We start from the raw sequence: 11,434 nt of genomic DNA on the forward strand, positions 1-11,434 counted from the left end.
AAAAGACATCAATGGAGATAATACAGTTTGATGCAGCCTTTGATATTAGGAATTTCAGTTCGTCGTCAGGAATGATGGTTCGGGATCAAGATGGTGTGATTAGAGCCTCAAAGTCGACTTTGCACTCCAACATTTCGTCTCCGTTTATTGCCGAAGCATATGCATGTTTAGAGGCAACCAAGTTAGGTATCAGCATGGGGATAGAATTAGTCACGATTATGGGGGATTCGAAAATAGTTATTAACAAATGTCAATCAACAACAAGGGACAAATCAATTATCGGAACGATTATTCAAGATATTCGGAGTAATAGCTCTCGCCTTCAGAAAATTGTTTTCAGATTTATTCAAAGAACAGAAAATGTCCAAGCTCAAAATCTTGCAAACGATGCACTAAAAAAGGGGGAAGAGATGTACCTGATTGTTCCAAGAGCAATACGGGTACAAAATCCAGACTGAAGAGAGACGAGGAAAACAAAATGAAACGGTAAAAGAAAGCAAAGAAGGAGATATCTTGGAAGTTGTTGCTATCTTTTTGAAACAGACCTGGCGTTCTTTTGAAATGAAAAGTCAAGAAGAGTAATGGTTACAGGCTGTTTGATGTGATTGGGGAAATGACGGTTGATTTTTTTATGTTTCTTTCATTTTATTTTGTTATTCAATTAGGTTTTTAAAGTCTGAACATTTTAGGCGGTTGGTTTTATGGGTTGTTTAATTTGCAGCCTATGTTTTTGTTTATAGGCCAGTCCAGCAATGTTATGGGCTGTTTTCTTGTGTTTTTTATATAATAATACCCCAGTCAATTATTCAAAAAAAAAACTTTTAATGATTTTATATATTTTTTAGTTTATCATATAATATATATTAATACTAATTTCACTTTTCAATTCATTAAATAGTATAATTTTATATTTTAAAATATTTGTACTTATTAAATGATGATAAGTTTAATTTATACTAAAGGTGAATTAGTTTTGAAAACGTAATTGAGAATAAAATAATGTTTTAAAAATAAAAAAATAAAAATTGAATTAATATATAAAAATATTAAAATAATATAAAAATTTAGAATTATATAAAAATAATAATACAAAAGATATTTACACTAAATTAATGATGATTAGAAATAATATTTGAAATTTGGAACTATTAAAGTAACAAATTTAAGATTCCTGCTTCGCATAGCATTAAAAAACTTACAAAAAAAATTCAAAAAATAAAATCATAAAACCATATTACTTCACCTTTAATTAAAATAATATTATATCTCTTTAAGATGTTATTGTATTTGAATATGATTCAATATCGTCTTTTCAAATAACTATTGCTTTAATGTTTTACTATTTTTTATATAATTTTAATTTTTTATTGCTAACAATATTTCTATTTTTTTATCGCTAATTTTTCTTAGATGTTACTTGGTTGCATATACCTAACTATTTAATGCTATTTATAAAGTTAAATTTAAATTTTAATTGATATATAATCTTAATACTAATTAAGTGATAATTAAGATAATTAAAGTTTTATTTAATTAATAACTCTATTTTTACATAAGTAAAATCAATTAAATTTTTTTAGAAAATAAAAAAAGACATTTTTATATTAATGTCAAAAGATAAATAATAATTATTTTTAAATGTAAATTTAACGATATAATGTAAAAGATAAAGGTATTTTAGTCGGTTCAAAAGTTTCAAATAATAATTAAAGCATTTTTAACATATTTAACATACAATATAGTTTTACTTTATGTAATTAATGCAAAATAGCATTATTCAAAATAATAACTAATTAACATAAATAACTTTAGGGCATAATGATATATTTAGCCCTTAATTTTTACTAATTTTATCATTTTGGGCCTCAACCTTTAAATTTTAATCAAATTACTTGCTTTTGGATGGAAAATTAATTGAATTGTTAAAAATCTAATGACGTTGATGTGACCACTCACATGACAATTCACGTATAATTCATAAAATTTCAAAAAAAATTATTTAGAAATCAACAAATTTTTAAAAAAAAGTTCATAAAATGTTTTAGAAAATTCATTCATATTAACAGTGAAGTATACGTAAAATGCCACATGAACTGCCACATCAATATATTTTTAAAAGAAAGATAACTATTTGGTACATTGACTGTGGAAAGTTTTAACACCACAAGTGGGGTTAGGATTTTGCCACGTCTCCTTAAGTTGTATTTAAAAAATTAAAAAATAAATAAGACATGTGACAAGATCTCAATCCTGCTTGTAGAATAAAAACTTGGGTAAATTACACCAACAGTCATCCAACTTTGATGCAATTGACAAAACAATCACTTTGATTTCAGTTCAGTTACTCAACTTTCAAAAAATAACAAAATAGTCCTTTTAACCATTTTCCATTACAGACGTAACGGAAAAGTGACATGGCATTTAACAGTGGGATAGTTGTCATTTAAACATCCTCATAGCCCTAACGAAGAAGAAGAATGAGGAGACGAAGAAGTTTCCCTTCTTGGAGAATGGGGAGGGATGAGATTTCCCTTCTTGGAGAACTTGTTCAACTATTGGTAAAAAGCTCGCCGGTAGTTCTAAGTGATAATCCGTCGCTAATATGTTCTGTCTAGAGTAGGAAATCCTATAATCCTGATAGTTTTCATGCACAACTTAAAAGCATATGAAAAACCAAAAAGAAGTTTGAGATTCAAGTGGCAAGACAAAACTTATTCTTGATCTCGTTTGAGGATGAAGAGGATTTGGAGATGATTATGGAAGGACGTCCATGGATATTCCAAAGGCAACTAATTATTTTCGATCGGTTGACAAATCCTATTGAAAGGGGTAAGGTTCGACTTGTTCTTTCTCCGTTTTGGCTTAAGATAGGCCAGTGTCCGCCAGAGTGTGACAAGAAAGACCTTATGCATGCAATTGAGCACTCCATATTTGGGGGAGTAATTAGATTGGAAGTACAAGGGGAGTTTTGCTACTTAAGAGTTCAATTAGATGCACAATGATCGTTGAGGAGAGTGTAACAACCCATTTTTCAGTAGTTTTGGGATCATAAATCTGACGAATAAATCTGTAATAATTAGTATTTAAATTATATGAATTAATTATAAATTTATATAGAATTTTGATTTAAATTTTTTTAGCTAATTAAATATCATTTTTAATTCTTTGAGCCACCTCTTCAAATATCATGTTGACGCAGCCAGAGCCCGGATCAAAGAAACAAATGGCTTTTTTCTTATTTAATCAAAGTTTATCAATAAATTAAAATTTAATTCTTTTAGCGGCTGTTTGCATCATTAATACTTTGATAAACGATTTTCTCACCTTTAACAAGGAACACCATTGGATATATATTTTTTGATTGAGTCTTAGTTTAATTGGTATCAACATTGTTGTCAGTGTAGTAAGATGTAGGTTCGAGTTTGTTGAAGCACATTATCCTTCTATTTAAGCGTTGAGGAGGAACTATGAGTAGTTCTAGACATTGTATCAAAAAAATGGATAAAATAAAAAACTATAATGAGATTAATGTTGATTTTTTTTGGGTGCATTTGGGGTTTTTTTTAAATACAGTTGGTATTACAATGAATATAATCTTACTTAAAAATTATATATTTATTTAAAATAATTTATTGATAGTTGCAAAATAAAAAATATATAAATAATTTAAATCAATTTAATAGTAGGTACACAATAAATAACTTTAAATTTGAAAACAATATGAATTAAATATAAAATATGGCAGTTGAATTTTAAAATTATAATGGTACAGAGAGATATGAAATGGTATAAAATTATTTTAATTTTACATTAGTGTAAGTGGATCCCTCCCTTAATATTAAAACTTTTAATAATAATTGTTTTTTACTAAATTTCATACAAAATAATATTTTTAAAATTAATCTACGTTATTATTTTACACTATTTTTAACTTATTAATTTTGTTGACTTATTATGCATACTTACTTATTAACTAACATCTAATGTCACGTGCATTACACATAATTTTATATATATTTTTATAATTTAAAATATTTGTACGAGGATAAGTTTAATTTATACTAAAACTCAATTAGTTTTGAAAAGATAATTGAGAGAATAAAATAACGCTTTAAAAATGAAAAAAAAGTAAAAAAAAAGAATTAATATATAAAATTAATAAAATAATATACAAATTTAGAATTATATAAAAAACAATACAAAAGATATTTACACCAAATTAATGATCTTTCTTAGATGTTACTTGGTTGTATATACCTAACTATTTAAATGTATGATCTAAAACATAAAGGTATTCTAGTCGGTTCAAAAGTTTTAAATAATAATTAAAGAATTTTTAACATATTTAACATATAATATAATTTTACTTTATGTAATTAATGCAAAATATCATTATTCAAAATAATAACTAATTAACATAAATAAATTTGGGGCATAATGATATATTTAGCCCTTAATGTTTACTAATTTTGTCATTTTGGTCCTCAACCTTTAAAATTAATCAAATTGCTTGCTTTTAGATAGAAAACTAATTGAATTGTTAAAATTCTAATGATATTTATATGACCACTCACATGACAGTTTACGTATAATTCATAAAATTTCAAAAAAGAAAAATTAAAATCAACAAATTAAAAAAAATCATAAAATCTTTTAGAAAATTCATTCATATTAGTAGTGAAGTATACGTAAAATACCACATGAGCTGCCACGTCAATATATTTTTAAAAGAATGATAATTATTTGGTACATTAGCGATGGAAAGTTTTAATTTCACAAGTGAAGTTAGGATTTTGTCCCGTGTCCTTAAGTTGTATTTAAAAAATTAAAAAAATAAATAAGTCATGTGATAAAATCTCAATTCTACTTATGAAATAAAAACTTTAAAAGAAAAAACTTTCGAAACACTTGATTTTAATTTAGAATATTTTTTGTATTAATAGGGTTGACAAGACACTTCTAAATTAAATTAAAATAAATACAAATTTATCATAATACAAAATACCAAAATTCTAAAATATATATTATCTTATTTATACATTTGGAATCATAATATTTTTTAAAAATTTAACAGGTTTTGTAATCATTTTAACAAATAAATATAATATATTTTAATTTATATATACAATTAAACGCATGGGATAAAAATAATTATTATTTATAATTAACATTATTATAAAATGTTAATGACAAGTATATTTTTAATAATTTTATTCTCTATTCATATCATTGTTTATAATTAAAACATTATTTTATTTAATTTTAATAATAAAAATGTTAATAAGAACTATTTTAATGGTAAATGTTATAATATCTATTCGCATTATTATTTGTAAATGTCTTTTTAAAACTTATCTAATTTTAATTATGAAGTATTAATAAATATTTTTAATATTTTTTTAAAAAAATTTACAAGTACAATTAAAGTTACAAATAATATAGATCTAAATCAAATATTTCGACAAAAAAATAAATATAATCAATTATTATATAGTACAATAAGAATATATTTGGAACCAAATTAGAATAGCTCTGAAGAGGTTCCATACAAGTTCATATTTCATACAAGTTCATATTTAAACTTACATGTAATGAAAGTCAAAATTAGAATATCAAAACTTCGGAGCCTCTTTACGATTTTATCAATACTATTAAAGTCTTACTAGATTATGTCACACTCACTAATGAGATATCAGCAGATAACAAATCAATCAAAGAAAGTATAACAAGATAGTAGAAAAGAATCTTACTTCTTTATATTATACCGAATACCAAGATATGATATTTATACACATTAATGTAATTATCAACTGACATTGAAATAGAAACCTTGACTGCTAACAGACTATAATAACTTTAACCACTAGTCTGCTGCAACACTTTTTATTTCTTAACATTCCCCCATCTTGGAATTGCTTCTAACAATTGTTGACTGATCCAACTTTGTACCAACCTTAAGGCAGGATCAAAACTTTGTAAACAAATGAGCAAATAAGGGTTTTGTAAACACGTCCCACAACTAGATTTTCAGCAACCACCTTTTCTTTAACAAAAAATAAATCTAGCTCAATATGTTCGAACTTTGAATGCAAAACTAGATTGGCAGACACAACAACAGGCCCTGAGTTATCACACCACACTATTGCCTTCCTCAAAAAAGAGACATGCAACTTGGACAGCAATGACTCCAGCCAGACAATCTTCGTAGTAGTATGAGCCAACCCCCTGTACTCCGCTTTTGCTGTGGACCTGGACACAACATGTTGTTTCTTGCAGCCCTAAGACACGAGATTACCACCAAGTAAGACACAAAACCCCATTGTAGATCTCCTATCGTCCAAATCAGTTCCCCAATTAGCTTCAAAATAACCAACCAAATCTAAATTGGATGCAGTTGTGAAGTGAAGACCATAGTCCACAATGTTTTAGAGACATCACAAGATGCGCTTGATAGCCTTGAAGTGTTTATCAAGAGGCTTATGCATGAACTGACAAATTTTGTTGACAGCAAACGTAATGTTAGGCTTGGTGATGACAACATACTGTAAATCTCCCACAATACTCCTATACTTAGAGTCATTCTCTATAGCACTTCCAACATGTTGAGACAAATTTGTTGATGTGGCCATATGTGTAAAAGAGCCTTTAGCTTAATCCATACAAGCTTTCTTGAGTAGATCAAGAATATACTTACGCTGACTTAAAAATAGTTCGTCAGTAGTAGAAGAAACTTCAATACCTAAAAAACAACTTAGTTGTCCCAAGTCTTTCAACGAGAACTGAGTATCCAAAGTTTTAACAAACGTATCTACACTACCTTGATGGTTCCCAGTGACAATAATATCGTCCACATATACCAAAACATAAAGGATCATACTGTTGGAAACGTGATGGGCCGAAAATTTACTTTTTTATTACACACTCAATATATTACAATACGAAGATTACAAATATTTTCTCAATGACTAGATAGTCTAGCTGCTGCTAGATTTTAACTCACTCAAGGTTTGCTAACCTTCTCACTCTCACTCACGTTGCTTCTCTTATTTCTTTTTCTTCTCATTTTTCTTCATTACAACACAAGTTCAAGCCTCTATTTATAGGCTGATAAAGTGACAACAAATGTGGCTATTAATTCACTTAATTTCCAGCCACAAAACATCTCAATAATGGAGCACTTTGTATGGCTAAAATTTCAGCACTTTGCATGGCACAAAATTGCTCCACGTCTCATGCTTCTAGATTATGCTTGGAGTGGGTTTGATTTCTAACACTCCCCCTCAAACCCAACTTCATACCGAGCTTCTCTTTGAATTTGTTGAATGTCTCCACTTTCAACGGCTTTGTGAAAATATCTGCCAGTTGATCTTCTGTCCTGCAATGGACCAACTCCACGTTTTTGTTTTTCACTTGCTCTCGGATAAAATGATACTTCGTATCGATGTGCTTGCTTCGGCTGTGCGACACCGGATTCTTGGCAAGTGATATAGCGGATTTGTTGTCAACGTAGATGGTAATTGGACCTTCATTTGAAACACCTATTTCTCCCAAAATATTCTTCAACCACATTGCTTGGCATGTACAAGTTGCTGCGGCCATATACTCTGCTTCACATGTTGAGAGAGCAATTGTTTGTTGCTTCTTTGACGACCATGAAAAAAACTGCGGAACTGATGTGGAATGCATATCCGGAAGTGCTTTTCCGATCATCCAAGTCTCCCCCATAATCGCTATCTGAGTAGCCAACTAATTTTGAATCTTGTGAGTGGGTATAGAATAAACCATGGTTCATCGTACCTTTGATATATCTCAAAATTCTTTTTGCGGCAATTAAGTGGTCTTGCTTCGGCTTCTCCATGAATCTGCTCACCAATCCTACTGCATATGTAATATCTGGTCGTGTGATTGTCAAATACCTTAAACTTCCAACGAGACTTTTAAACAACGTCGGATTTATCGACTCCCTTGTCGAATCAACACTTAGCTTCATCCCTGGATCAGCTGGCGTGACTACTGGCTTGCAATCCTTCATTTTGAACTTGTTCAAAATCTGCTCCGCATACTTCTTTTGAGAGACAAAAATTCCATCTTGCATTTGTTTCACCTCGACTCCAAGAAAGTATGACATCTCACCGATATCTGTCATTTCAAATTCTTTAGTCATAGCTTTCTTGAAATCATCAGACATACCTGAATTATTTCCGGTGAAGATCATGTCATCCACATATAGGCATACGATCATGATATCTCCATATCCATTCTTCTTTGTGTACAGGGTGTGCTCGTGCGGGCTTTTGATGAATCCATTTCTTCGGAAGTACTCGTCGATCCTTGTGTTCCATGCTCTTGGGGCTTGCTTCAATCCATACAAAGCTTTCTTCAATCGGTAGACTTTGTCCTCCTTTCCTTGTATGCTATATCCAGGTGGTTGTTCTATGTAGACTTCCTCCTCCAAGTAGCCATTCAGGAATGCAGACTTGACGTCCATCTGATAGATTTTCCATTTGTATTGTGCTGCGACTGCTATGAGAAGCCTAATTGTGTCTATTCTTGCGACTGGAGCAAATATTTCATCATAGTCCACTCATTGTCTTTGCTTGTAGCCTTTGGCGACTAGTCTTGCCTTGTATTTCTCTACTTTTCCTTCTTTGTTGGTCTTCGTCTTGTACACCCACTTGACACCAATCGGGCTATGTCCTTCTGGCAGACTTGTTAGCTCCCACGTGTCATTCCTTCTTATTGCAGCAATCTCCTCGTCCATGGCCTTCTTCCATTTATTGTTTTCAATTGCTTCTTCGTATGTCACTGGATCACATTCTGTCATTAGACAGAATAGTGAATAATCGAACTGCGTCTCTACAGGTTCCGTAGAATTGTAGATGTCGTTGAGACTCCGTGTTTTTGTGGGTGCTTCATCTGAGCTGCTGCTTCCGCTACTGCTGGTTGGTGACGAAGGGGCTGTTGTACCAGGACTTTGATCATCGCCTTGTTCTTCTTGGTTGATGACATCATTGTCGTCTTCGTTGAAAAATAATCCTTCCACTTTCTTTTCTTCTTCACTCCATCTCCAGTAATCCGCTTCATCGAACTCAACATCTCTTGAGATAATCAATTTCTTAGTAAGAGGATTATAAAGTCTGTAGGCCTTACTTCTTTTGTCATAGCCTATAAAGATACACTTCTCTCCTCTATCGTCAAGCTTTTTCCTCTGTTGCTCAGGAACGTGTGCATATGCAATGCATCCAAAAATTTTTAGGTGTCCAACTCTTGGCTTGTGACCGCTCCATGCTTCTTCTGGTGTCTTGTGTCTTACACTTTTTGTTGGACATTGATTCAACAGATAAACTGCGCATTCAACGGCTTCAGCCCAGAAAGTTCTCGGAAGGTGTTTACCTTTTATCATGCTTCTTGCCATATCCAGAATTGTCCGATTCTTCCTTTCTGCAACTCCGTTTTGTTGTGGAGTGCGTCTGGCTGTTAACTGATGAATGATTCCATGATCCTTGCAGAAACTTTCATAAAGCTTTGCAGTATACTCGCCTCCTCTATCGGATCTGAGTATCTTCAAATATCGACCACTCTGTTTTTCCACCATTGCTTTGAACTCCTTGAATTTTTCTAGGGCTTCCGATTTTGCTTTGAGAAAATAAACCCAACATTTTCTGCTATAATCATCAATAAAAGTTAGGTAGTACCTGTTTCCACCGAGTGATTCAATGTCGTACGGACCAGATATGTCGGTGTGTACAATTTCCAATGGTCTTCTAGCTCTTCGAGATTTTCCTACTTCAAATTTCTGCCTATGCTGCTTTCCTTTGACACAGGCTTCACACAGTTGATCTGGATGATTAATACTTGGTAATCCATTCACCATATTTGTTTTCGACAACAGCTTCAAGCCAGAAAATCCGAGATGTCCGTACCTTAAGTGCCACAACCATGATTCATTCTTCAGATCCGTCTTCATGCATTTTACTTCTCCAGACTCGATGTCGAGGGTGAAAAGACGATTTCGCGTCATATCAACTCGAACAACTAATTCTCCACTTTTGTTCCTGATGGCGAGTGAGCGGTCTTTCATATGAACTTCATATCCTTTTTCTAGGAGTTGACCAAGACTGATCAGGTTGCTCTTCAAAGCTGGTACGTAGTAAACGTCTGAGATGTACTTCTTCTCTCCATTCCTTTGTGTTATAACAACCTTGCCCTTTCCTTTGATTTCTGCATGTGAGTTGTCTCCAAAAGTTATTTGTCCATGAACTGTTTCATCTAATTCTGTGAACAGCTCCTTTCTTCCACACATGTGGTTGCTTGCACCGTTGTCGAGATACCACACACTTCTCTTGCGATCTTCATTTTCTCCGTAAGTGAGAAAGACACTTGATTCCACTTTTTCGTTGCCTTCTGCTGCGACTGCTACATGGTTTCTTTCATCCACTTTGTGTGTTGATCTGCACTCGTAACTGAAATGTCCATACTTGTTACAGTTGTAGCATTGTACCTGAGATTTATTTTCTTGAAATCTGCCTCGGCCACGACCTCTAGATCCACGTCCACGGTTGGATGTTTGATAATCTTTATTTTCTTGATATCTCCCATATGATTGATTTCCACGTCCTCGTGATCCTCTTCCTCCTCTGTTTCTACCACGGTAGCCTCCACGGTATCCTCTGCGGTTTCCTCTTCCTTGGTTAAAGTTATTACTTGTTTCTCCGTCGTCGACGGACAACTTGCTATGCAAGGCTTGATCAAGATTTTCACTATCTTCATTTAGCTTCATCTTTTGCTCATGGGCTTGCAGAGAACCCACAAGTTCTTCGAGCGACATCTTTGACAAATCTTTTGATTCTTCGATGGCAACGACTACGTACTCGAATTTGCGTGTGAGTGACCGTAGAATTTTCTCCATCACTCTTACCTCGTTAAGAGTTTCTCCATTTCGTTTCATTTCATTTACCACCGATTTTACACGATTGGCATAGTCATCGATATTCTCGGAGCTCTTCATTTTTAACATTTCAAATTCAGCTCTAAGTGACTGAAGGCGTACCTTTTTAGCTTTTTCTACACCTTGAAATGATTTTTGCAAAATCTCCCATGCATTCTTCGCGTTCTTCACATCTGATATTTTCTCGAAGGTTGATTCATCCATACCTTGAAAGATACTATTCAAGGCCTTTTGATCCTTCTTTCGTGCTTCTCGTAACACCTTCTTAGCGTCATTTGATAAAGCTGCTTCTGTAGCGGCATCTCCGGGCTCGATGTATCCTTTTTCAACGATCTCCCAACAATCTTGCGAACCGAGCAAAGCCTTCATTCGAATGCTCCAATTTCCATAATTTGTCTTCGTCAATTGTGGAACTTGTAGCTGAATTACGTCGCCCATATCGACTTGTTAGATGAACACCAAAGGTACTCCGAACTGGACACGAAC

The 11,434-nt window shown here is 32.4% G+C and overlaps 1 protein-coding gene across 1 annotated transcript; it reads left to right on the forward strand.

The window, feature by feature from the left end:
• The first annotated feature begins 11 nt into the window (after positions 1–11).
• Positions 12–458, forward strand: LOC121214508 (uncharacterized). Its single transcript, XM_041088274.1, has one exon. The coding sequence runs from the start codon at positions 12–14 to the stop codon at positions 456–458; it is 447 nt and encodes a 148-aa protein (XP_040944208.1).
• Positions 459–11,434: the final 10,976 nt, after the last annotated feature.

Source organism: Gossypium hirsutum, chromosome D02, assembly GCF_007990345.1.
Source record: "Gossypium hirsutum isolate 1008001.06 chromosome D02, Gossypium_hirsutum_v2.1, whole genome shotgun sequence".
NCBI lineage: Eukaryota > Viridiplantae > Streptophyta > Magnoliopsida > Malvales > Malvaceae > Gossypium > Gossypium hirsutum.

Coding starts and splice junctions, on each gene's coding strand:
- LOC121214508 (XM_041088274.1), top strand. CDS start 12: ATGGAGATAATACAGTTTGATGCAGCCTTTGATATTAGGAATTTCAGT.